The 26,925-nt window shown below is 45.7% G+C and overlaps 2 protein-coding genes across 4 annotated transcripts in view; one reads left to right on the plus strand and one right to left on the minus strand.

Annotated features, from left to right (window-relative positions):
* LOC308502259 (uncharacterized protein) overlaps nt 1-21,374 on the minus strand; it is a gene marked incomplete at its 5' end in the record, with an annotated part of 61,097 nt that extends 39,723 nt beyond the window's left edge. The window contains 2 exons of the mRNA XM_081059777.1: nt 4,574-4,626; nt 20,974-21,374. Coding sequence (XP_080915903.1) covers nt 4,574-4,626; nt 20,974-21,374 — 454 coding nt within the window. The remainder of the gene's footprint in view (nt 1-4,573; nt 4,627-20,973) is intronic.
* Nucleotides 21,375-22,064: 690 nt separating this feature from the next.
* Nucleotides 22,065-26,925, plus strand: part of LARGE1 (LARGE xylosyl- and glucuronyltransferase 1) — a 492,234-nt gene continuing 487,373 nt past the window's right edge. For 2 of the 3 annotated variants that reach the window (XM_081059772.1, XM_081059773.1), the window contains exon 1: nt 22,065-22,520. The gene's annotated coding sequence lies outside the window, so the exon portion shown is untranslated. The remainder of the gene's footprint in view (nt 22,521-26,925) is intronic. The other variant, XM_081059774.1, reaches the window with a different exon arrangement.

A 26,925-nucleotide genomic window follows, 5' to 3' on the forward strand; every position in this document is an offset into this window, starting at 1 on the left:
TCTAGCTAAACCCTCACATATAGCACCCTTTAACTTCTCCTAAGTGCCTGGTCCATCATCATGGTGGGAACTCTTGTGTTTTCCCTCTTCCTTGGGAACCTCAAGGCCAAAGGCTGTATTAATCTATAGGAAATATGAATGTTCAGTGTTCACCAAAGCCCCAACTTTATTATAAAAAGTACAAGATTAGCTTACAGAGGTCACTATAAAAAAAAAAAAGCATCACCCAAAATAGGTTATTAATTCAGAAGATGCCTGATTTTGGAATGTCCTACTTTGTTACCCTAAATTTCAGACTTTGTTATATCCACGTCTGGCTGCTACACAGTTATCATAGTGTCTACAGAATAGAGAAAATTGGAAGAATTGGCCGAAATGTGTTTGAGGGTATATTTGTCCTTCAGAGAGAAAATAACCCCAAAAAGGTAAAATGTCACTGGTGAGTATCAGGCAGACTTTTTGTTTTATTCCAAAAACAACCAGGACACATCACTGGAACAGTTACCAGACTGTCTTCCTTTGCTGGTTCTGTAGTGAAGTGAAGCCTGCAAAGGTGAGTGGGCAACGTTGGGCTGGCTGCATAAAAGCATATTGTCAATGTTTCAAGATGTCTCCCTGATTCATCAACCTGCAACTCGATACTGAGTGTCACCTAGTTCTGACCCTCTTTCCAAGATCCACCCAGCACATTGTATTCCAACCTGGACCCAATCCCCTGGGCTTCCAACCCCACCATTCTTTTTCCTGTTGATGGCCTTGGTTCATCTTGAAGGCCTAATGCGGCATCCCTCTTACTAAACTATGACCTTGACTGACATTCAGAAGCCCTCTCTATCTACTTTGCCTCTGGATGCTCTGAGTAAATACCCTTCCCAGTTCTTCTTTGGCTACTGCCACTAGGATGGCACCTTCACAAAAAGAGGATAGCCAAGCATAGCCATTCTTTCGAATAAGCTAACATTTGTTTTTCCCATCAAGACTGGCAAGGGCATGAGGCCATTCCCTTCAAAGGAAGCTATGAAGTCTATTGCCTTTATTTCTGTCTGAGATTTCACAAGGTTCAGTGGAAAATATAAGAAACACAAAAACCTTCAAACACCTGATTTGCTGCCTACGTGGTGAAGTTAGAAGGGACGTGGCATGTTGCTTGCCGTGGTGAGAACAGCAGAAACTTCCTACTGGATCTTCTGGCCCACCCAGGATGGCTGTTGAAGCCACCTCTACAAAAGATACTCATCACTTTTGGCTATTTGGTACATTGTAACAATTAGTTGGCAGTTTCTGTGATTGATAAGGAAGCTTTAAGACAGATTTCTCCCCCGTCCCCTTGGCAAAATTTCAGGGCTTGGGGCGGCCGGATGGCTCAGTTGATTAGAGCGCGAGCTCTGAACAACAAGGTTGCCGGTTCAATTCCCGCATGGGATGGTGGGCTGTGCCCCCTGCAACTAATGATTGAAAACAGTGACTGGACGTGGAGCTGAGCTGCGCCCTCCACAACTAGACTGAAGGACAATGACTTGGAACTGATGGGCCCTGGAGAAAAACACTGTTCCCCAATATTCCCTAATGAAAAAATTTTAAAAAGATGTTTAAAAAATATTTTTCAGGGCTCAACTGTTCTTTCAGAGCATTATTGAGGAAGTTGAGGGAAGGTGTGGAACTCAGAATAAAACTGATGCCTATGTGAGAAAATTTCTGAAAACATTTCATCATGTACCTGCTTGCTGGGCAAGAAAATTTGTTGGGAAGAATGTTAAAAAAGGGAAAGTGACTTGTAGGCTCAATGTACTTCTGGAATTAGTTGTTTATAAAAACAAGGAAGCAAAGGTGGTTTTTTTTAGGTTTCATTCTTTAGAAAACGTAGATGTTATACACCCCAGTCTTACTGTTTACAGCTCTGCCAGGGTATGTTTTAATAGCAAGACCTCTGGAATCTGAGTTCTAGACCTGACTCTGCCCTCAACCAACACATCATGTGATATGGAACACACACAGAGGATGCCAAACAAATGTATACACGAAAATACTGTATTAAAAAGGTAGTATAATGTTGATTAACACCATCTTTTGAGTGAAGGTCATACTACACATTGCTATTGTAATTCAATTCAACTTCGAAAAGTAATACATACATAGATGACATCTCTTAAAACATGTACAATTTTTTGGGCACTCCTGGTATTCATTCATTCATTCACCAATATGTACTGAGCACTTCCTATGTGCCAGCCAGTATTCTGAGTACCAAGAATACTTAAGTAAGCACAGTAGACACCATCCCCCCTGGGACGAGGTCATGTAAAATGAGCATGGGATCCAGCAAGATGGAGGCCAATTGACTTTAGCCAGAGCCATTTTCCAGGAGGAAATCACATCAGAAACTTTACTGGAGGGTTTGAAGAGTGACTGAGTGTTTCTAAACTTGCCAAGAAGGCAAATATATCTGAACTGCTTACTCTTAGAGAAGGGACATTGAACAGAGATCAATCCTTCTCCCCCAGATACAACACATGGGTAGTGCCCAAATTAACCACGTGATGGGAAATTTCTTTGACGGAGTTTAAATTCAGAATAATTTGAATTGTGTTCTCCTTGAACAAAATGCTTGTCATCTTAGCAAGGCTTCACCAAGGAAGATTTCCCCTGCTGTGTCCACACTCGTGCCCTCAGCTCCCACTGATTCTCTCCTATGGCCTCTGGCAGCTGTACAATGAGTACAGACTGAGGCCAGGTTCTGAGAACACAGTGTTGCTTGGAGTAGATGCTCCGAGGCCTGAGGATTGACACGTTTTAAAATTTTGTGGCTATTGGGCTAGTGCTGAGAAAACCTTATGAGTAACATTGATGAAATCCTCCCTTGATGCTCAAACTATGGCTCTATTTCTCTCTTTCTTAACAGCAAAACTTCTCAACGCACAGGATGTAAAGCACCCCGAACTGTATCGGTAACATTACAAACACAGACATGTGCTCGTTGTCTTGTTTCCAGTATTATTATTTCCAGGACTTCATCTCATTTTCCACTGTACTACGGGGTTAGCTTTGTCCCTGGGGAAGTCATGGTCATAGGACGGCCTTCCCTGCAATGTCCACAGGAAGGAAAGGGGCCAGCTCTTCCACTGTGTCCCTTTTTGTCAGCAATGTAAACTATCCCCCAAAGCTGCAACATTTATTTCTCAGATCACATTCGCCAGAACTGCATTAAGTCCTATCTACACCAATTTCTGGCCAGGGGCGTGTGCTTCAATTAGTAGATTGAGATTAATTAGAATGTTCCCCTGGAACTAGGGGCTTTGCTTGCAAGGATGAAGTGAGGGTGGCTTTGCCCATGAACATGGCCCATGTCCTGTGGAATTATTGCACAACCAGCATATGAGCAGTTTGCAGACTGGTTCCTTTGCTTTAGAAAGTAGAGAATAATCAGGCCTCCTGGCATCACTTCGGTGGAGCGGTACAGAGTAGCCTAGGAATGTTTTATAAATAAATATTTAACAAAGAGCTGGTGTTCTGGGCTAGAGGTGATAAGGCAACTGTCTTGGAAACACTGACTTTGGCTATTTCCTGCAGGACTTGCATTTATTGCCACTGACCAAAAACATGAAATGAATAATGGGTACTCCAAACTTTCCTTAAGAGCCAGCCCCCCCCACCCCCACCGCCCGGAAGAGTCAGTTACACTACAAATTTAGTGACTTTGGGTGGAGTGATATTGTGACTTATAATAAGAAATACATATTTGGTCTTCCTCCCAGTTTCCCCACAGGGAGCTGGTAAAACCCTCCTAATTTTCTAAGTGAGAGTCATAATTGTGTCTTTTGTTATGTTTATGAGATGACTGTCCGACCTCACACCTAAGGTTGAACCAACCACGTGATCAGGGAGATTAGGGGTTAGAACCTTCAGTCCCACACCCAACCTCTCTGGAGAAGAAAGAGGGGCTGGCTGATTAAATTAACCATGCCTAAAATCCTGACAGGATGGGGTTTGGAGAATTTCCATGTTGGTGAACACATGGAGGTACTGGGAGAGGGGCACCCCTGGAGAGGGCATGGAAGCTCTGAACCCTTTACCCACACCTGGCCCAGTGCATCTCTTCCATCTGGCTGTTCCTGAGTCATGTCCTTTTATAATACACTGGTCATCTAGGAAGTAAAATGTTTCTCTGAGTTCTATGAGCTGCTCTAGCAAATTAATCAAACCCAAGGAGGGGTTTGTGGGAAGCTCTGCTCCATAGCCAGGTTGTCAGAAGGACAGGTGATGGCAACCTGGCCTTGTGATTAGCGTCTGAAGTGGGGGAAGGGCTGTCTGGTAGGACTGAGCCCTTAGCCTGTGGGATTTTATGCTATCTCCAAGTATATGGCATCCTGATTGAGTTGAATTGAATTCCTGGAAGCTCCATCTCATCCCCCACCCTCACGAATTGGAATTGAGTCCAGGAACCCATAAGAGACAGTCAAACATTTATGCCTCTCATGAAAGTAAACCCCAAACAAATGAAATAACCACAGCAGTAAGAGCCCCACTTTTCTTCTCCCCGATAGATTCTCTGGGAAATCAAGTAGCAAGCGATTACCTGAAAAAGGCGACAGGATAAATCGTGGAGGCATTCCGGAGGTGCAGGAGGGGCTGGAAGAGAGAAGTGCAGAGTTAGAGATTCACACTGTCAATCGCCATCATGCCTTTTGAAAGCCCAAGTAATAGCGCATTTCCTGCTCAGGGCAACGCTTTGCACAGTACAAATAATAGCGTGTCTATTGGAACTAGACTAGAGTTTTTTTAGGGGCCTTACCACCAGATTAGGCACTTGGCTCAACAGTGGTTTTTCCATGATGGTCATTAAAGTTTTTCAGTCAGGTTCTTGCTCACATAATTTAAGGAATATCTCCCCCTTAAACAATGATTTTTGTATACCGCTAGACCAATCACGACTTGTCTGAATTAGTTCTCATAAGTTAACCAATTAAGCAACTAAGCACACACATCCTTAACAGACAAAAATAAAATGCGATGTGATCTTTTAAAAAAATATATTATTACTCGTTCAAGTCTTAAGCAAAATGATTTTTGCAATTTTAAGTAGAATTTCTGGATGTTAGAGCTAAAGGTAGATCAGTTTACACTATCCAGGCAAAAATCTGGCGCCAAAATATCAATCTCACTAGCTATTACTGGGTAGTCCTGAAACCTCGGGTTTCACTAAAAGAACGACCACTCAATTTTGTTAATCTCACAGACTGACAGAGAGGGGCAAGAAAGCTTCCAGAGAGAGACAACTAGAATGATTAAGCAGATGCAAAAATTATTCCAGAACAGACTAAACATAATTGCACTTGCTAGAAAGAGACGTAAGGGCTTTTGCTATCAGTTAATAAAATCATAAAGATTGTGGGGGGGGGGGGCAGAGGGCTCAGTGGGTTAGAGCGCGAGCTCTTCACAACAAGGCTGCTGGTTCAATTTCCGCAGGGGATGGTGGGCTGCGCCCCCTGAAACTACGATCGAAAATGGCAACTGGACTTGGAGCTGAACTGTGCCCTCCACAACTAGATTGAAGGACAATCTCTTGGAGCTGATGGGCCCTGGAAAAACACACTGTCCCCCAATATTCCCCCAAATAAATAAATAAATAAATAAATAAATAAATAAATAATAAATCATAAAGGTTAAGTAAAACAGCAGTCACTACCACTTATTGGTCGGCTATTATGTGCCATGCATCGTGCCGTGAGTAGTTATATCAGGCAGGGTTTGGTTGTAAACAGCAGAAACCTTTTCTGGTGAAGATGAGCAGAGGGTATTCTGGAAAGAAAATAAGGCGGTGTACAGTATGGCTGAGAATGCCAGTGAACTTCAAACTAAACACTGGCAGGGAAAAAAGGGGCCTAAGGATCTGAGACCACCGGCAGGAACGTATTTCAGAGTGAGTCTGGGTAGAACAATTGAACAACTGAACAACTGAATCTGCCTTCCTTGGTTTCTGCACCTTCTTACTAGTCAACCTGGATCAATGGTCATTATCTTAGCTGTCAGAGAGACGAAATATCTCCTAATAGTTTGCTTCTTGAGGGTGGGACTGTAGCCCACCAAGGTCCTTATAATGGGGAATTTCACCATAATAGTCAAAAACTAAAATAAAGTAAAATAAGATAGATCCAATTAAATTTAAGTCCCCTGCAGTCTATCCCTTTGGGTATGCAAAAGCCTCATAACCCCTTCTTCTTACATGAAAAAAAAAAAGACTGCTCTCCACTAACATTGCAGTTCAACCCTTCCTCATACAACTAAGAATGGTCCACAAATGTTCTGCTGAAAGCCCTGTCCACTGTAGGGTTGCCCTCCTCTACCATCCTACAGCAACACCCATGAGTACCACCACAGAGGAAGAGTCCTGGCTTACGCATCTGTGCACAACCACCATATGCCAAACTCAAATAGTTACCCCTCTGCTATTGGAAAATGCCATGACGTCATAGATGTAGAGAGAAGAGCTGCAAACTTAAAGGGTTAAGTATACTTGGAATTTGGGCAAGTGTTCCTATAATCATTTGTGTTTTCAAGACCATTTGGGCGCACGGGGAAGGGGGGCACTGTGTGTGAGTGTGTGTGTGTGTGTGTGAGTACATTTCAATCAACCCATCAATCAGCCATCAATCAGAACTAATTCCAACTGTTTGAGCTAACACACTGAATTCAGAGTTTCCAGCATGTAAACCTGTATCAAAATTATTTTGTGGCTGATCCTTTTCCACCAAGGCTCAAGTTTTTAATTGGACTCCCAGCTCAAGGAATACTGGGGTATGAGTCTATATATCAGTATGGAATCCATGCATAGAACTAGCTTCTTCTTCAAGGATAATGCCCTTAGACAAGAAAGTTATCGTCAAGCAACAAAAAATGGGCCTCATCAAACATAGGGAAGTAGGGCTGCTATTTCTGGGGTTCAGTAGGAGAATTACTGAGGGTTGGGAGTTCCAAATCTTCTCATAGATCCCCATCTCAACTCTGCCCACATATCCCAACTCTTGAGGGCCCACTATTTTCTTAACAATAACCTAACTTACACAAAAGACATTTGGTAATGCTGTGAATACAACAAACATTGCTCTCGCAATCCACAGGATAAAAATTTGCTTTTGGTTTTCAGATGCAATAGATAAGAGATTATTTAACTCCAGTCACTGAAAGTCCCTGGTTTCTGAGTGTTGAGCCAAAATTTTAGAAATCTGAGGATGTCATTCTATTTCTTTACATTACCACCTGTGCTCCATGAATTCCTCACGCTCTTGTAAATACAAAATATGACATGTTCATACAATAATTATTTAAAAAAATTTCAGGCCCTTTTCTTTTCCATACTTTAAGCTTTAAGCTTTTCAGCCTATTCTTCCTCCCTCACTACTAACTGACAGGATTTTATTGCTTAGCTTGAAGCTGCAGACCCTTCTAACCTCTGATGAAAGAAATCTCATGCACACACAAAAAAAGATAAATGTTCACTCTTACTTCAGCTGTAGAAAATCAGATATAATTTTGCATTAATGGTGCTGTGCATGCAAATATATTTTCTTAACAAAGGAGTCTTTAAAACACTGACTTCTGATGGTTTCAGCTGCCTGGGTAAGTTACTTTTCACCTCTGAAGAAGCTGCGATTGTCTATGTTATTTTAAGTATGTGCTGCTTAACGTATTAATACTATATACAGTGGTTGTCCTCGCTTTATAAAGGCTAAAAATACTTGAACAGTATCTTTGATAAACCAGAAGACTTGTATTGGCATGCCCTTCTGTATCCCACAAGAAGGTTAAAACAAACAAACAAACAAATGAAACTTCAGGCTCTTGTTCCTACTTAAACAAAGCACCTCAGGCTACTTCAATAACAGCCTGTTATTCACTGTTCCATGGCAATGAACACTCTCTATACCTTCAATGGGCACTGCATTGATCCAGTGTATTGCTTTAGTTAACTGTATGACTATCTGTCATATTGTGATTTATAACAAGAGATATATATTTGGTCTTTGTCCTTGTTTCTGGCACAGAGATCCAAATACCCCTGGAATTTCCTAAGTGACGACAGCCATAAAGGGGTCTCTTTTTTGTCAGTGAGGTGACTTTTGGACCTCACACCTAAGGATGGGGGCTGATTGCTAGGAGAACCAACCCTGTGATTAGGGGTTGGAACTTTCATTCCCTCCTTGAGCTCCAGGGAGGAGAGAGGAGCTGAAGGGTGAATCAATTGCTAAAGGCCAGTGATTTAATCAACTATGCCTAAGTAATGAAGCCTCCATAAATTTCCCAAGGATGGGGTTCTGAGGGCTTCCAGGTTGGTGAACACGTGGAGGTGCTGGGAAAGGGGTGCCCTTGGAGAGGGCGTGGAAGCTTTGCATCCTTTCCTCACACCTGGCCCAGTGCATCTCCTCCATCTGGCTGTTCCTGGGTGATATCCTCTTATAATGAGCTGGTCATCTAGGAAGTAAACTAGTTTCCTGAGTTCTGTGAGCTAGACTAGCAAGGAAGGATGGGATCTTATAAATGAGGACCTCTCATTTATAGCCAGTTGGTCGGAAGTACAGGCAACCATCTGGGCTTTTGACTGGCATCTGAAGTGTGGCATGTCGGGGGAATGGCAGTTTTGTAGGACTGCGCCCTTAACGTGGAATCTGATGCTATCTCTGGTTGGATAGTGTCAGAATTGAGTTGAATGGGCACCCAGCTGGTGTTGGAGACATGCGTGGTGGTGTGGGGGAAAGGCCCTCCCCCCGCATACCCCCACATGTTGGAACTGGGTTCAGGAACATAAAAGACTACCTACCATACACCTTAATCTGCCAAATTCCCATAGCCCTAATTAATCCAGAAACAATTATAGATTATTCCCTTTTCCCTACTGGTTTATTATTGCCCACAACCTACTTGTTAGCATTACTTTCTTGCCAATGAGTGTCGCAAACGTCAGATAGAAAATTATTTTATTGGAAGGTACTGCATAGTTCACGGAGTTTATGAACAGGATGGAGAAACAGGTTCAGAAGGGAAGCTAAGAAAGCAAAACCATAATCAAGGCCGTGCCTCAGAAAGAGTAGAGTTCGGATGCCACTATGGGTACTGTCATCCCTGGAAAACCACTGCTGCCACCCCGGATTTTCAATTCTAAGAGGGCAACCAGGAGCAATCTCCAGCTGACCTAGATGTCTGCTTTGTTCTCTCAGATGTCAAAGTCCTTGATGGGGACATTTGATTGGCTCAGTCTAGGTCACATGCTCATGCCTTAGCTGCCAGAGAGAACAGAGAGGGCATATCTGCCCTGTAATAGATATTTGGATATTTGTCACATTTTCTAGCTACCCAGTACCTTCTGATCACCTCGTAATCCACAAAGGTTGGCTAGTATTGTCCTTGGGTGACCTTTGATAAGAGGCACACGTGTTCCACAGAGGAGCACAGCAGTGAAGGATTCTGAGGGAGATTGCAGTGACGTGGTCAAAGCCTCCTGTTGGTCCCACTTGCTCCTGAATTTCTACCAGAGTGAATCAAGGCTAAGTTATGTTTATTTTTTTCCCCAGGGATATAATAACATCACCTTCCCTAATTCACAGAGTCATTAAGTGGACAAAATAAGATAATGCATGTGCAGAAAAAGCATGGGGGAAAAAGTTAAGTGCTATAAAGTTGCAAGGTATTGTCCTGGCGCCTGTTATTGTTTTGGAAAGCTTTTACCCCGGTAAATCATAAGACTTGCCCTTGAAAGACCTTCAAGTAAGCAAGATCTACATATGTGATCAAAAAATAAAAATAAAAAAGAGTTTAAGGGACTTAATTTAGTCTGGCAAAAGGGAAGCTGAACAGAGTGATTTAATTATTTTTTTGTAACTTGAATATTGTCTCCACAGGGAGAGTTGTGACCAAATCATCTGGTTTCTACCAAGGTCTAAACAGTAGGAAATTAGTTCCAAGTACAACTGGAAGAGATTAGATTAACTCAAAGAAACACCTCCAGAGATTTTATTGGAAGGATTAAAGGTGTCATATGTAAGTGCTATTTGTGTAACAGTTAGGGCTTTCCAGAATGAAGAGCCCAGGTAAATGTTTTGGATAAAAAAGGGCCAGTGGTTCATACAATAAGAATAACCTTTTATTCTAAACGGTAGCTGGGGCATGAGTTCCTAAAAATGGAAACTCAGGGCCAAGCACCTTATTGGAGGCAGTGCCAGCAAAGCGCTAATCACTGAAAGACCATCCCTTTTCCACTGGAGGGAGAGGGAACGGGATGGGATGAGAGAGAACATCCAAACCAACTCAATGGAGAGTCAAGGAAGCATCGACAGTTCCCTGCTTTGAATAAGGTGGTCCTAGAATGTGATTTAAGAATAGGCTACATAAAAGGGTTGTGTAGGTCTTCAGCATGGATTAGAGAAATGCAGCGGTAAGGGGACCGGGAAGACCACCATGAAGGATAAAGCTGGGTTTCTCCGAATCTCTTTAACAGTGGCAAAACTAGAAGACAAACAGAGTGATAGAATATTGTTGGACAAAGTCCCAGAATTGTGCTGACTTGGATAAGCATTAATTCATGCTAAGTTCAAGGGACCACACTGCTACTCAGCAATCCATTTATTCATCTCTTGTTGATTCCCCTAAATACCCTCAACAGCTGTTCGTATCCTATTCTTCAAGACTCTCTCTTCTACTTATTAAGCTCCAGATACACTGGCCTCCTTTAATCCCTCAAACATGCTACATCCTCCTGCCTCATCAATTATTCCTGCCTCAGATCTCAGCCTAAATGTCCATTCCTAGGAAAGAGCATCCTGAGCTCTAACTTTGGTCCCTTTTCCATTATACTTCCTTCTTTCCTTTGTACCATTTCCTTAATTAACAATTATGTATGCATTTGTGTTTGTTTGCTTAATGTTGTCTTTCCAACTAGATGATTCCCTCCATGAGAGAAGGAACAGGTCTGTTCTATTCACTTTGGGCACAAGACTAGAAGAAGGGGCCCTGAAAAAACCTGGCTGAACACGTGCATATCGAAATAAAATCTAATGTCTCCATTGGAGACATTTTCCACTAGCTTTCAGCATGTACTTTATCTATATTGGGCAGGAAAGAGTTAACTCAATACCCCATTAGCCTCAATGCGAGGGTAAATTCAAAGCAACAATTTGGTTAGGCTAATCTGGTGGCTTTGATTTGGCTAATCTGACCTCTACATCTTCTTATGCTCTTGAAGTGGATGCTTGTTCCCAACAGAAGAAGCAGTACTTGAATTCCGCATTCTCATTCAACCACAGGCTGCTTCCATTGGGAAGTTGGAAATTTCCACTAAAATTACAGCAGCAAGCAAATCCTTCAGACAGTGACACTCCTAAGCAAAGGCCCCAGAACGAGCCTTCTCCCTCATGAACATGAAATAGCTGGCTGATCACACCTTGTTTTCACAACTTCTTACATCCCCATAACATCACATCTTACAACAGGGCTTGTTGACTGAGTTATTATTTCTACCAATTACATAGCTGCTGGCGGGGATGGAGAAGCTCACAGTCAGGGGCCACCTTTATGGGGCCCACTGAATCAGTGAAAGCTTGAAATTCATAGATAGTCCCTTCAGCAGCACTTCCACCACCTGCCTCTGCTTGAGAAACTCTAGGTCTCCACTAAGCAGAGTCTGAAAGGTGTAGTCTTCCCAGGTAATGTAGCAGTGGGAAGTACAGCGAGAGAAAGAACAGGGAATTGTAGTTTTGCACTTTCCTCTTGTTCAGAGTATCAGAGAGTCAGGTGGCAGGGAAAGAGAAGATATATTCTCAGCCCAGCAAGCAGCACGTGACACAAGTCAGCCAGGGAGGGGCGCTTGGGCCAGGAGCTCTCTGTGCATATCAATCTCTGCCCAGCTATAGATCTGGAAAACGGTTCAGAACTACCACCCTGAGAACTGAGCTAAGGGAAATCCACTCGCAGCACGTCGGTAAACGTGGGGTGTAGAGGCACTGGCTCTCATTTGAGATGAATGAGCAGGAAACCACCAGCAGATGAAGCCGACCAAAACAACTGCAGAGCTAGGGGAAGGGAAGCACATGCTAAAGACATGAGAAAGAGGAAGTCTCTCAAAATGATCGACCCTAGGAAATAAAGCAATACTTGAGAATCTGCTTGACATCTCTAGAACTGGAGCTGAGTGGCCAACATGTCAAGACAAAGAAAGTGAAATCAAAGGAGGACAGGTGACATCAGTAAGAATTGTAAGGAAAACAAAAACATGTAATATAAGCATAAAAATTTAAATCTACAGTGAAGCAGTGAAGAGCAGAGTGGAACATAAGGAAATGTGTGGATCAGTGCTAGGTGCTAACTAGGGAGCCCCCTCAGAAGTGATTAGGGGTTAAGACAATGGGATGGTGAATGACAGCTATAGTGATGACACAGATAGACAGAGAGTACAGGGAGCTAGCCTGGATCTTTACCTGCTCCCTCCCCAGCCGTCCGGCAAGGTTGTGAGCAGCCCCTGCAGCTCAGTGCTAGCCGCTCAGAGATGTACCTCCAAACTCATCTCTGAGTTTTTGTTCGAATTCCTTCATTTGTTCTAGTGCTCACACTTCACAGAGGCAATATGGCCTGGTGCTTCAGAAATAACTGTGTGGGGGGGATCCAGACCTGCTATTACTGACTGTGACCTTTGGTAAATTATCTGACTTTTTAAAATTTTTTATTGTTGAGCTATACTTGACATATACCGTGTTTCCCCGAAAATAAGACCTAGCTAGACAATCAGCTCTAATTCATCTTTTAGAGCAAAAATTAATAGAAGACCGATCTTATTTTACTATAAGACCGAGTCTATAATATAATATAATATAATATCGGGTCTTATATTAATTTTTGCTCCAAAAGACGCATTAGAGCTGATTGTCTGACTAGACCTTATTTTTGGGGAAATATGGTACCACTATGTTAATTTCAGGTGTACACATAATGATTCGATGTTTGTATATATTGTGAAATGATAACCACAACAAGCCTAGTTAACATCCATCACCTCACATAGTTACAGTATCTGACTTTTTTATGTCCTAGTTATCTGTAAACTGGCATGATAATAATAGTAACTACCTCAGAGGGTTTAGTCTGACTAAATGAGCTAATGCATGAAAGTGTTTTGAATAGAGCCTAATGGATCGCAAATCCATAGAAAAATCATTACTCAAGTGTTTTGTTTTGTATTGTCCCTGGTTTCTTCCTTTCTACTCAAACCCGATGAATACTTCAGGATCGATACTTCACGGGAAGCTTTCAAGTGAAGCTCTGGACTCACTTTGACAGGCCATGGAGAAATCCTATCCTTTTCAGTCTGGGGCTGGTACCCCGGATCTGCACAAAAAGGTGGCAAACTAGAATTATAGATATTTTTTGAAGGAATTAGAATAAATAAGACAGAAGTAAAGCGTTAGTAAGAACTATGCTCAGGTTTACTTTGTGGAGGTCATTTGATTAGCATGTAGGAATGGGGAAAGGTTTGAAGATAGCCACGTGGGTTTTGCAAGATTCCAGGTGAGAGATAAAGTTTTGAGCCAAGGTAGTAACAGTTTGGATGAAGCAGAGGGAGTAGATTTGGAGGAAGCCTGGAGACTGAGGAAAATCAGTAGATGAAGTCAATGACAAGCTAAGAATGTAATCCATCACGTTTTAATGTTTTTTTCCTTTACCCACTTGGCTCTCAGTAACTAAAAGAACAAGGATTTTATTAAAATCCTCAATGTTCAGCACAGTAACTGACACACAGTGGGGATTCAGATACGATTTGTCACATACGTCTAGACCCAAATTAGTTTTCCAGTCTCTGATCCCGGTAATAAACGTGTCACTTTAACCAGTCACACCTCCTGTTTAACATCTTTGTTGTTTCTCAAAGCTTGAATCTCTTTCCTTTTACCTAACAACCAGATCTTCAAAGCCCAACAAGAACCGCCTGCTTTTAGAAATCTTTCAAAGCCAAGATGGACCACGGTCATCTCTCTGCCAGATTCATAGCACTGCTAATCCTTACTGCACCCTTTAAGAAGACTCAAAGACAACTCTTTGTATTTATCTAATGTTTGCAGTCATTTAACTCTTCAAAGGAAATGCTTTGTCTCCTGAATTGGATTTGGAGATTCTCAAGCATAAGAACCACCTCCACATTTCATTCATCCCACTCTCTCCAGTACACCCATCCCACAGAACGCATAGCACAGGAATTATGTCTGAATAGTAGCTACCCAGTAAACCATGGGCCACATGATTCTAAACAGTCAGCTTATATTTTTTAAATCTTTTTAAGTGAGCAGTTTTTCCTTTTTGAAAATAATGTGTAAGATGAGAAATTCCTGACTTTCTAGCAGGACTAGATAAATAAAGGGCTGTTTCTAACAGCCCTTCTCAGGCTTCCAGGCAGCCCATAATCTCCTATTAGAGAGCAGAGACCAATTTGAAGCTTGGGTTTAGGAGTCTAACTGGGACACAGTGATTTGCCCCCACCGCACAGGGGTCATCAACCCAAATCCCCACATTCTGTGACCACAGCACAATCAAGTCCAAACATACAGAAATAAAAGCCAAAGGTCCAGTTGCCCTTGGAGAAAGGAGCTGTTACAGGCAGTTCTCAAGCCGGGTTCTTTTGGAATGAAGATCTGCAAAGGTCAAAACAAAGGTTCTGGAGGCAGGCTCCATCTCCCATGATAGAAATCCTGGAAGAAACTATACGCTAGGGGTGAGGATGGTTAAACAAACAACCAAGGAGCCTGGGTCTCAGGATTTGACTCCAGACTCAGCAGGGGATTAGAATGATGAATGGATCCTCGGGCAGAGGAAAGTTGTAGTTGGGCAGACCAACCATATGTGATGGGTGTTGGGTGCAGTGTGGGAGCAGCAGGTTGATTCTCATGGGGTACCTAGGTATCTGTTCATACCAAGCAGAAAATAGCAAATGATTTCCACATCGAATTTCACTCTCTGGGAGAGAGGGAGCTTTTTGTATCCTTCCAGGATCAGCTGTCATTGCATCCAGGAGTAGGGAGGATTAGAATTGCTGGGTCTGAGTGTTTATCTATATTGCTTAGGATGTTTTGAGGATGCATGTAAGGGAAACCTCAATTAAAACTTACACAATAGTTAGATTTATTGGCTTACATAAAGTAGTTCAGAGATAGGATAAATTTCCGGGTTGGTCCTTTTTGGTGTTTCAATGGTGTTATCAAGTGTCCTAGAATAGGCATTATTAGTTGATACCCAAGGGCCGCCTCCTGTAATTCTTCTTTGTTAATAAAATCTAACAATGTTCCATTTCCAGAAGGTGAATTATGACTAGCCAAAGTCCATCCTAACAGGGAAATCTAGTAGTCTTTCTGCTTCGGATGTAGGTTTGAGAACATGATGTTTGGAGCTATCACAGCCGTTTTGTGAGCATAAGGCCACACATAAATCCAATATGCAGAGGATGGCAGAGCAGCAGACTAGACAAAATGATCTTGGGTCCTTGACAAAACCATTGAGCTACTGCATCAAACTTGGCCTTGCCTACTTGCGATTTCTTGAGACTATTATGTGTGATTATTGCTTAAGGTCCTATTGCCTGGGTGTTCTGTACTTGGGGCTCAAAGCAATCCTGATACAGGTTAGGTTTTCTGTCTCTCTGTGCCGTGCTAGTCTCAGTGTCAGTCTTATCGTTTGGAGCAGCAAAATGGCTGCAGAAGTACTAATGTCTGTATCTATAGATCACATGGTCCAGAAGAGAAAGAACACGTTTAGTAGTCCAGCATTCCAAACAAGAGTCCTAAGAGTCACCTTGATTGAACCAGCCGAGGTTATCTACTCAGTCTTGCACCAATGATGGTGGTCAGGCATATGGAACGCACTGTTTAGCTTATGTTATTCAGGGTCTGCTCCTAGAACTGGAGGTAGGTCAAAATAAAATCTGGGTTCTTTTAGTAAATGCTATCAGGACCTTGCTCATGTCCCCTAGACCCACCTTAGTGACCACTTCCATCTCTGATGGATAGTTGACACATACACTGAAGGGTTCTTCCCTTAAGCAATGGTTCCTCTCTGCTATGGGTATTCTCTGGTCAGAAGAACACGATGAAAGTGCTAGGATCTGACTAATTCCCAGGAGAAACCCTCGACAACTGACGGGATCTGGTGGAAAAATAATCTTCTAGGTTTCCTGGCCATTAGTGGGACAATTCTGAGTTCTGTTCTACATCTGTACATTCCAACACAGCAGCCAGTAGCCACATTGGCTTCTTAAATTTAAATCAATCGACATTACATAAAATAAAAAATTCAGTTGCTGAGTCACATGAACCTCGTTTGAAGCACACCAATCACATGTGGTAAGTGGCTACGATACTGGACCACGCAAACATAGTTAACATTTCCATCACACAAAGTTGTTTGGGACAATGCCATTCTACAGTCTCTCAGAGGGTCCTGATCAGCACCGAATACCCATTGACCTTTTATTAACTCACCCCTTATTGGCCTTCCTCCCTTTCCTGTTTCATTTCCTCACCCTCTCACTGTGCTTCCTGGAATTACTTCCCTAATAAGTTTCTTGCCCACCAACTCTGTCTCAGGGTATACTTTTTGGGGATTCCTACTAACACCATATTCTTTGGAACAGGAGTGGGAGAATAGGATGTTGTTGACTACCAACAAATGTCCTCTACATCCCTGCTATTCAGTGCAGTCAGAGGTCCAAGTCGGGAACCTGTTCAAAAGCAGGATCTGGGTACCCACCGCAGGCCTACTGAGTCAGTATCTGCATTTGAACAAGATTCCCAGGGGATCTGAATGCACATCAGGTTTCAGATGTCCTGTTCTATGGGTCCCTTCCATAGAGATGGGGGGGGAAAGCAAGAAGTGATAAAACATACCCACATAACTATGACTGCCATTTAAACAGGGTCTTTCGCTTAAGAGCTCCAAAAGGTATAAGCCACCCTCTTTATTTCAGGACTTTGATGTCTTTTACTGATGTCTGATTTTTTTTCTCTTTCATTTTTGTCCTGAGGCTTGTGGTCCACTAAGCTTGAGGTCTCCTTTTTCTTCATGGTTTCCAGCACCTCAGGAGGAAAGCTTGCTCTGCCCTTTACATTAACTTCATCAACACTGATTTTTCCTTCCGGTCTCCAGAAGGCCTATGGGTCCCCAGGTAAGCCTTTTATCATAAGGTGATCAGGGATCCATATACCTGACAGGTTGTTTTATTCTGACAGACTTTCATACTCAGTGAGTGAATATACTCTTTCCTAAAGACAATGGGAGTCTCCATTTAAAGCCAAATTTGTTCTAATTAGCTGGTTCTGAGGTTTGCAGTGGCAAGTCTTCTGAAAGTTAATAACGCTATTTTGAGAACACCTGTATCTTGCCTGCTTCATGAACATGATGATGGGAACATAAACTGTTTCTCATTCCACTAAGACTTTGTCCTCATTCCTCGTCTCTTGTCTCAGTTCTAGACTCACTTTGTTTTTAGTTAAATTCTGTTCTGATCACACTTCTAGTAGGGTTAATTTGGTGGCTTTTGCAACATTTTCTTTAATTCTTCAGCTATCCAGTGGCTTCTTCCCTGCTTAGCTCAGATGAAGGCATTTTGCTTTGCTCAGGAATATCTTCTGATTATTGGCCTGAATGACAGAGGAATGTTTCATGGCTGGCACTTGAATTTTCACTTGAAATATGTCTAGATAGGACATCTTTTGGAGACATTTCTTCAACATTGGTTGAAGGATAATTAGGCTTTTGGATGTCTGTGTAGCCTGAGAGCTGCTTCATTCTTGATGCTCTTAAAGGACATCTTAACCTTATTTACTGGTAGGATGTGGGGAAGATAAAGATATGTAACTGCTAAGGATTTGGAAGCCCTGAAAATTTGGTTGCTAGATATTAAAAGTCTACAAACAATGTCGGTTAGTTTTATGCATGATCAGGCCTGATATTACTCAGGTGTTTTGAAAAACATACCATCACTTGTTAAAATGTTGAAAACCTTCACACTGGCTGGTTAAGTGTCCCCGTAGTACGTTCCCCTTCCCTCACCACAACTCCAGCCTCATCACCCCACTTGCCACTATGATCCACCCCCCAAACCACCCTCACCATTTCACTGCAACCCAGCACTAAAAAATTAATACCTGTCCTACCAAGTGTGCTAGTTCCCTGATGGCTGACTTGAATTCCTATAAGGGGGTTGGCAAATATTTTTCGTATCACCCCTGTGAGGATTCATCTTGCTACTTAGCACTTGAAGAACATTGAAAAGATTCAACAAACAGCCCTATAATCTTAGAAAGGGGTTCTATCTGCAATAATAAAAATAATTGGGTTGACTTTAAGATGGTAAGAGTAGCAGACCACCTTCATCTCTGAGTGCGAAATTCCTTTCTGTTGTGGTGTTTTGGAGGCGAGAGAAGAGTTGGGAAACTAAGTTCCTGACTTATGAATTAAAATGGGACTCTGGTCTTTTTTAAAGCATACAGCCCGACTAGCCTCCAGACTTTGCACCTTGCTCTTAACTTTAGATCCCAGTTCCTTCAGGTGCACAGAAAATGCGACTGGGAGAAGCGGAGGTCCGAGCACGTTTCCTTGCTCCCTCTTTGAGATGCCTTTAGGGCCCCCTAGTGGCGATTTTAAGACAGGTTTCTTAGGATTAGGTCTCCTTGACCCTGATTAAAGAGACCTTTCTGAATCTCCTGTGACAGGTACAATAACCCTGTGGAGATAAATAGATAACAGTTGGTTTAGAGAGCTCAATATTTTTTCACTTCTCAGTTCTTAGCAGAAGCAGTTTAGATTCTTTAGAAACAATGGATATATCACCTTACTTTATTCTGCATTCCTCATACAGTATTATGTCACAGCCGAAACTTAAGACATATCCTGGTTTGTGTCAAAGGACTCTAATTCATAGGCAAGTACAGCTTACCTATTGGTGGGACAACAAAATTCTTTAAATGTGGGGCTTGGGTGGGGCTTGCCGTATTAAATAACAAGAGGGTGCAGTTTGTGTAATTATTTCAGTCTGATAACATTCCTATCATTTAGAACATTAGATATACTGTCTTTATAACACTGCGATATTGAATTGATAGAGCTCAGCTTTGACACATTTAAGGTGCTTATTAACGCATGCAAGCAATTTTTGTGAAATCCCCCAATAATGAAATAAATAGGTCTTCATGTACCTTACTGACCAGAATGAATAATGCCCCCCTCACCCCCCCCACCCCACTATGGTCACATTTTTCTTTCTAAAATCCAATCTGGAGAATGCTCTACACTTGGGTAATTGCATTGGAGATATTTCTTTTCCACTTGCTTATCTTTTAGTTTCTGATGTTATTCCATTATTTCCCTTGGCTTGTAAATTTCAGGTCTTCCTTCCCTTCCTCAATCACCATACCCTTATTAACATGCCAATATATTGTAATAATGCATTTTGCACCACTAATGAAGTGAATCAAAGCAATGAATAAAAAGAAAGCCCAAATTCTTCCTTTAACTTTACCCGGTTCTGGGTGGCGGTTGGAGTAGGGGGGACGAAGAGAATAGGAAGGAAGGACAGTCTGCCCGCAAAAAATGAAAACGATCCTCTTGTTTTCAGCGCGTTCTAGAGCAGGGCTGAACATCAGAGGAAGAACGAAGCAGCATTCCAGCTAAAAGGCTTGGCATTAAACTTTGACACTCTAATGGTCTCTAGGATATTAGATAATATTTTATCATATAATGTTCTTTTCGGACACTGTAATGGCATCAACACGAGATACGATCTCCAATCCTTGTAAACGTGCAGAGTGAAACTCATTACCGCAGAGATAAGACAGCAGGACCCTAGCTAGCTTCGCAGTTAACTTATCCCAAAGCTCCAAAGGAAACGCTTTTTTTTTTTTTTTTTTTTTTTTTTTTTTTTTTTTTTTTTTACTTCTTCGCCGGGGACGCTGCTGTGAAAACCGCTACCTCCTTTTCGCATACTCCTAGGCTCGGTCTGCCACTGAGTAGGTAAACAGCACTCCAGAGCTGCGGGGCAGCCGGTGGTGGTGGAAGGAGGTGGGGGTCTTTGCTTAAAGAGCTGGAGGGAAGGGCGGGGATGGGAGAAGGGTCCCAGCTGAGTCTAGCTAAGGGCCGAGAGTCCGGCGACCTAGGTAGGAGCCAGGTCCGGAGCGGAGCAAGGGGCGGTACCTCCAGAGCCCTGGGGCTCGCCTCCTGACCTCGGGGGAGTGGGGTCAGCGCCGCAGCCCAGCGCGGCGTCCTTTTCTCAGGCACCCCCTTCGCAGCCCCACCATCGCACTTTATCTCTGCTTTTGCAACCTTCCCTGCACCTTCCAAGAACTTGGGTGGGCTCATCTTGAGTCCAAGGGCTAAGAGAGAGGCGCGTGAAGGAGAGGCAGAGACCCCGCAGCCCACCGGGCTCGGAAGAGGTGGGGACCCGGGGGGAAGGGGACCCCAGAAGCCCTGGGACCGAGCAGAGGAAAAACCCGGGAGCTGGATCGCGCGCCGGAGCTCCGGTCTCCCGGAGTTGTCCATCCGTCTGCGTGCTGTTTCTGTCCCTGCCGCTCTGCTTTCTCCCCCTCGGGGTTTTCCCTCCAGGCCCCCTCCACTGCCGTACTCCCGCCCCGGTGGCCCACTCCCTCCGTACCCTGAGAGGCCTCTCGGCGCCTCCCTCTCGTCTTCAGGACAGGGAGGCTGGAAGTCCATTCAGAAGGACGTGATGGACTCCCTTGTGTGGGAGGGAAAGAGCAGGGATGGACTCTGAACGGAAAGGGGGAGTGCTGTGTGTGCCCGGGGTGTGTGACGGGGGTGAGGGGTGCAAGGGACTGCAGTTTCCGCGAAAGGACCGGGAGCCTTGGACCGGAATCTTGGAGAAAGAGCCCTAAACGCTGCTGTCAAAGCCCTTCAACGTGGCTTCTCGCCGCCGCCTCGGGGTGCCCATACTCTGCTCACCTTCGAGAGAAGCGGCGACCCGAGTGGGAGGTGGAAGCGGTAGAAAACTTCCCACTTCCTACGACGGCTGTTTTATACAAGGGGGAGTGTTCAGGCAGCACGGCCCTGCGAGCCTGCAAGCATCTCTGCGGCTGCAGCTGCGGAGCCGCCCCGCTTCCCTTCCCCCTCTTTCCGCGAGGCTCGCCAAGCCCGAAGCGGCCGGGAGAGGCCGGGCTGGGGAAGAAGGGCGGGGAGCTCCCAGCTTGCACCCTTGCATCCTGACCCGGGCCGGGATCCCGGATCCGGGTGTTGCTTCCGCCTGCGTGCGAGCAGACTGGAGAAGTCGGAGGGAGGAGCCTAGTGGGTGGGCGGAGCCTAGGCAGGGGTGGCCTCTCAGTTCTCGGGGCTGCGGCGCCAGCCATTGGCCGGCTGCGCCATCACGGTGGGGGTGGGCGCCCAGGCGGGCGCTGGCCCCGCCTCCGCTCGGAGCCCGGTCCGGGTTCGCGGTCCCCCCCAGCTGCACAGACATGACACAGACACACAGTCACTGCAGCTGCTGAGCGAACCCCGCGCTCTGGGCACGCGGCGGTGGGGCCAGCCCGGAGCCCGGAGCCCGGACCCCCGCGCTCGCCCGCGCGCCCCCCCGCCAGCCTCCGCGCGGCCGCCCCCGCCTGGCCCCGGCCGGGAGGCGGGGATCGCGCGCCGGCTCCGGCCAGCGGCGCCCGGCAGCCGGCAGGGGCTGCAGCAGCCGCCCAGCTCCGAGCGCCGGGCGCTCGGGGAAGCGGGCGCGTCTCGGAGGCGGCGGCGGCCGAGGCCGCCGAGCGCTCCGGGCGGCGGCGGGGCCGTCCTCCTCGGCTCCCCGCACCCACCGCGCTGAGCCCCGCCTCCGCTCCGGTGACCTTCCCGGGGCGCCTCCCCCGGCCCCGCGCCCCCAGTCCCGAGCCCCAGGCCCGGGCGAGGCCCTTTCCAGCGCCTCCTTCCCGCGGAGCCGCGGGCGGGCAGCGCAGGCCCTGGGGGAGGTGGCGCCGCGGCTGGCTGCAGCCCCCCCGCCGCCGCACTCGGCGCCCGGCCCGACCGCTGTTGCCCCGCTGCCGCGCGGAGCCGGGACTCCTGAAGCTGGGGGCGCGGCCGCGCTCGCCTCGCCGGCCCGGGAGCGGACAGGCCCTGCCCTGAAGGGGTGAGGCGCGGGGAGCGCGGGAGCTGGAGCTGGAGCTGGCCCCCGGCGGCTGCCCGGCGTCTGCACCCGACGCCCCCGCCCCGCACGCGGTCCCAGGAGGACCCGGGCCCCTGCCCATGAGGGGCACCCCCGGCTCGGAAGAGTCCCGGAGGCAGGGCGCAGCCCCAGGCAGCGGCGCCGGAGGCAAAGAAAGAAGAGAGAGCGGTCGGCTGGGGCGGCTGGGACCCTCCCCGCGGCGTCCGAAGCCGGGGACCGCCCCGAAGTGCACGCTCGGCACAGCTGCTCTGCCTGCCCGGACCCCTGCGCGGACCCCCTGCACCTGCTAGGCGCCGCCGCCGTGCCGCCCGGCTCGTCCGCGGGCTTGCTCTTCCCGGCGGCAGTCACGGCAAAGGTAAGAGCCCGGGGGTGCCAGGGGGCCACCGCGGGGGCGCCCTGCTGAGCGGCGCCGGACAAGTTCTCCGAACCTGTAGCTGGTCCCCACTGTACTCAGCATTCTGACAGAAAGGGACAGTGTGGGCGCACCTGCTGCCTGGGCCGGGAGCCCCGGGGAGGCTGGAGGTGGAAGTCCTCGAAACTCTTGTCCCCGTGACCCGTCCCCGAGCTTGCCCCGCTCCTAGGCACGCAGGCTGCTAACGGGGAGCATGCAAAGAGGAGTTTCTCGGTAGCCCCTGGAGGTGATGGGCCCGCACCCCCACACCGCTCCCCACTTCTGCTCCCCCGCACCTGTGTTTTGGGGGAACCTGTTGTGTTTGGAGCGGTCCCCACCTGCCTTTCCTGGCGTCATGCTGTGAAGAACTTTTTTTTTTTTTCTTTGCTCCTTGTTGCAGAGTGGACCCGGATTGGGGGTGTGCAGCCACAGCGTGCGAGTCCCTGTGTAGGACAGAGAGGTTGGGTGGCAGCGATATCTGTAGAGAGGAAACCCAACCAGGGTCACTTCTATGAGACAAAACTGCTTGTAATGAGTGATGGATCAATACACGGCGACCCAGACATTCTTGTGAATGTCACTGTTTCTGAAGTGGAGGGAGTGACTCCAAACTTTGTGCCTCCTTAGGTGATTTTGTACATTGTCTTACTACCGTCTTTAAATTTTCTTTTAAGGAACCTCAGTTCTGCAAAGCCTGCCGGTGCCTGTTTGAAATTTATTAAACCTATGAGCTTCCTCTGGAACAATCTGATTTTAAATGGGTCACTTCGGAGGGAACAGATTGTCTCTCCTACATTGAATCCTTCCCCCTGGGTGACCCTGTTTAATGGGGATGGATTTTTTTCGTCCCTGAGCTGATATACCTCGGTTGAGCAGATTTCTGCTGAATTCCGAATCCGCGAATTTTGTCACTCAGTCCATTAAAATAATCTCCCGAGGGAGCAAAATAGCAGCTTACATTTTCTGTGAATGTCACAGGAAGTTTTACAGGGTCTTATGTAAGTGCCCCAGGAGAAACCTCCGGCTCCTGTTTCTTTCCTGGGGGACTGCAGGAGGAGGGGTAGGTGGGGCCTTTGCCTCACTTAAATACAGATGGTATCACTCTGATACAGGTGGAACCCAGAGTGGAGTTCGTGGAGGCAGTCACCTCAGGTGGATTTTCCTCCTCAGCTGTCCCATCTTCCTACCTCAGGAGTCAGCTTTGATAGACTTAAGATAAGGGAAGCTTCTAAATGAGGAAAGGGATGGAGTGCCGGTTTCTTTTCTCATCTCTCACAAATGGGTGACATGAATGAATTACTCTCAGGCATGCTGAGTCCTCACCGGGGATAAAAAAACGAAAAACACCTCATTGCTTTAAGGTTTCACATATCTCTTAGTGTACCTTTATTTCTCAAGAGTACTTCACTTTAGTGAAAATTGCTTGAGGAGAACACACATTTATCCAGCCTGGCCCTGTTAATTCCATCCCGGGAAGAAAACGCACTGGGACAGAGAGGCAAAAGTCATCAAGATTTAGATCTTAGTGGATTTTCAAGAGTGGTGGGGGAAAGGAAATAAATCTCCTTAGTAGGATGGAGAGATTTTTAAAGAAAAGATCCATCACTGTGGAGTGAGCTGAAGTCACTAACAAGCTTGGGCCCTCTTCATTTAATGTAGGTTAACTTTTCGGTGTGAGAAAATGCAGATTCCTTTGCCTTTTAAACCGTACCTAGAAGGGCCTTGGACATGAAATGAAAGGTTTTCATCTCACCGTAGGTCCCAGAAGTGCCATCTCTCTGGAGAGAGGCGAAGGTTTGGTCTGGGTTCCTGAGCTGTGTTTTACATTGGATGCTGAATGCAGGAATGTCTCCATCTGCAGCCACCTACAGTGGCAGGACACTAGGGGGGACTAGTTTTCTATTCCACTACTGATGAAGGAAACACAAGGACTGACCTGTGTTACAAAAACTGTGGTTTACTTTTTAGGGTTCATGGACCTAACTTTTTGGTACCCAGTGCGTTTGTGCCCTAATGAGTGGATTCCCCATGCGTGGGGGGAGGCGATGGGCCTACTCACATCAAAGCCTCATTTGGACAACTCAAAACAGGTTAACTGCAAAGTATTCCATGAGACTCTGAAAAACTCAGTTATAATCTCTAAATATATGAGGGCTATACATTTTTTGGGAGACAGACCCTCCTGCTGACTCCATCCTTTGGGCAATTAGCTCATGCTGACTTTAAGTTCCTTAAGGGTTTGTAATCAAAACTCCCCTTTTTGGTTTCTGGAAAGCACACCCTCAGCAGGCTTCATAAAATCCTGCTTCCTCTGTTTTAAATGGAGTCTAGAATTGACTCCATTAAACTTAAAATTTCTCACCATCATTCTCTTAAATGTACATACCTTGTATTTACAGTCGTCGCTTGAACAACACAGGTTTGAACTACACGGGTCCCCTTCTACGCACTTTTTTTTTTTTTCAACAAATACAGTCAGTGCTTCCTGGCCGCAGGTTTCGCATTGGGGGATTCAGCAAATCCCCGGTGGGAAACAGTATTTTTACATTCCCAATCACGGATTCCCAACCGAGGATCCAAAATACTATTTTTAATCCACGGTGGGTTGAATCCGCAGACGCGAACTGCAGACTGTCGAGTCAAAAGTTATAAGATGATTTTTGACTGCGTGGGCAGGGTGCCCCTAAACCCAGTGTTGTTTTCAAGGGTCAACTGTGTACAGATGTGACTTAACATTTGATAATGTAGTTGCACTTTCAGATACTCTCTGCACTTTTAACAGTATTAAATCATTAATGTCCAGGTTTGCATTTTTCACAGCATTAAATCATTAGTGTCTGGGTTTCTTCCAGCAGAATTGGAAGATAATTCTATTTTGCCGAAGAACAAAGCCTCGGCTTACCCAGGCTCACCTTATCCACAGCGGCCAACTCTTATCAAAGCTGACTCCAGAGGTGGGCAGACAGGACAGGTGAGAGGTAGAGTCCAAGAAGAGACGACTCAGTTGAGAATACTGGCACGAAAAAAGGGCAAATGTTGCCAAGATTTAGGTCTTGCTGGATTCTAAAGGACCCAACTCGGCATACAGAATTAGACTCACTATATGAACCTGTGATCCTGCACGAATTATTATATTTCCCTGAACTCTGGGGGTCTGGTAGATTGTGTTTGTGATGCTTTGCCCATATGTATAGTACATATTTAGGTAGTTTGAGGGGAGCTATTGTTGTGGTCTAGGGAAAATGGTCAGCATAAAGCTTTATTTCTGCTATTAAGGCTTTATAGATTGATTCTCATAGGCGCAGTCTAGCCAAGGGGCAAGAGATTGTAACAGGAAAACACTATTAAATTTGCCATTGAGCATCAACTCGTGGAAACTGGTCCTGGAGAAGATATATACCATGGTCCTAAGGCATAAATGAAGTCTTGCGAATTTCGGGGAAGCCGGATGGCAGAGGTAGAGTAAGAAGTTGAGGCAGGATACTGGCCTTCCTTAGGGCCTGACAGCTTCAGGCACGCTGCCATGGCCACACCTTTGCGATACTGCCACCCGACAGGATCCGCTAAGTGTGGAGGGGGCGTTGCTGCTCCGCTCAGGGGCATTTGACACAGGGAGGTACTCAGTTCCCCTCTGACCACACTGGCACTTGGAGAGTAGTAGGCAGCAGCCAGTAAAGTTAAGGCTTAATTAAATGTGTTTTGGAAGGCTTTTCTTCTTTTAACTTAACAGATAATAGTTGAACACCTATTCTGTAGCAGAGAGCATGCTCCCTGGGGAGGCCGCAGAGCTTCCAGGTTTAGTTTATAGTCCTTTGGGGGAGGCAGACATTGAACCATTCCTACGAGCTGAGTACTGTAGTACAAATTTGTTCCAAGGATGAGTTTGAGATTGCCAGGATAGTAGAAAGTAGAAGAATCCTAGGCAGGAAGAGCCACATGGAAACCTTAAAGTATGCAGTGTGAATGGAGAACAGTCAGTAGTTAGTGTGGCTGGAAGATGGGCTGTTCAGGAAGAGGGAAGCTTGGTGTTAGAAGGGAAATAATTTAATAGGATTCTGAGCTGCATGCTCTGTGTATTTAAATGGTGGCGAAAACAGTTGCTGGATAAGATCCAGGGGTACTAGTGGGTCATCCCACATGGTCATTAAAAACGGAAAAAGAAAATTTCTTTTTTGTCCTTTATTCGTCTACATAGAGAATTTGGCCTATTCTTTAACAAACTGTTAGCAATGCAGAAGAAAGGTCCCTTATCGGCCATGAGTCTGCCCTCTTGTGTACATGAGTTACATCTGGGGCTTCCATTATGCAGCAGTGGGAGCCATGACAATGTTACGTGACAAATGATATCCTGTGGGGGAAAAAAATCCGT

Source organism: Rhinolophus hipposideros (assembly GCF_964194185.1).
Source record: "Rhinolophus hipposideros genome assembly, chromosome: 9".
Lineage (NCBI taxonomy): Eukaryota > Metazoa > Chordata > Mammalia > Chiroptera > Rhinolophidae > Rhinolophus > Rhinolophus hipposideros.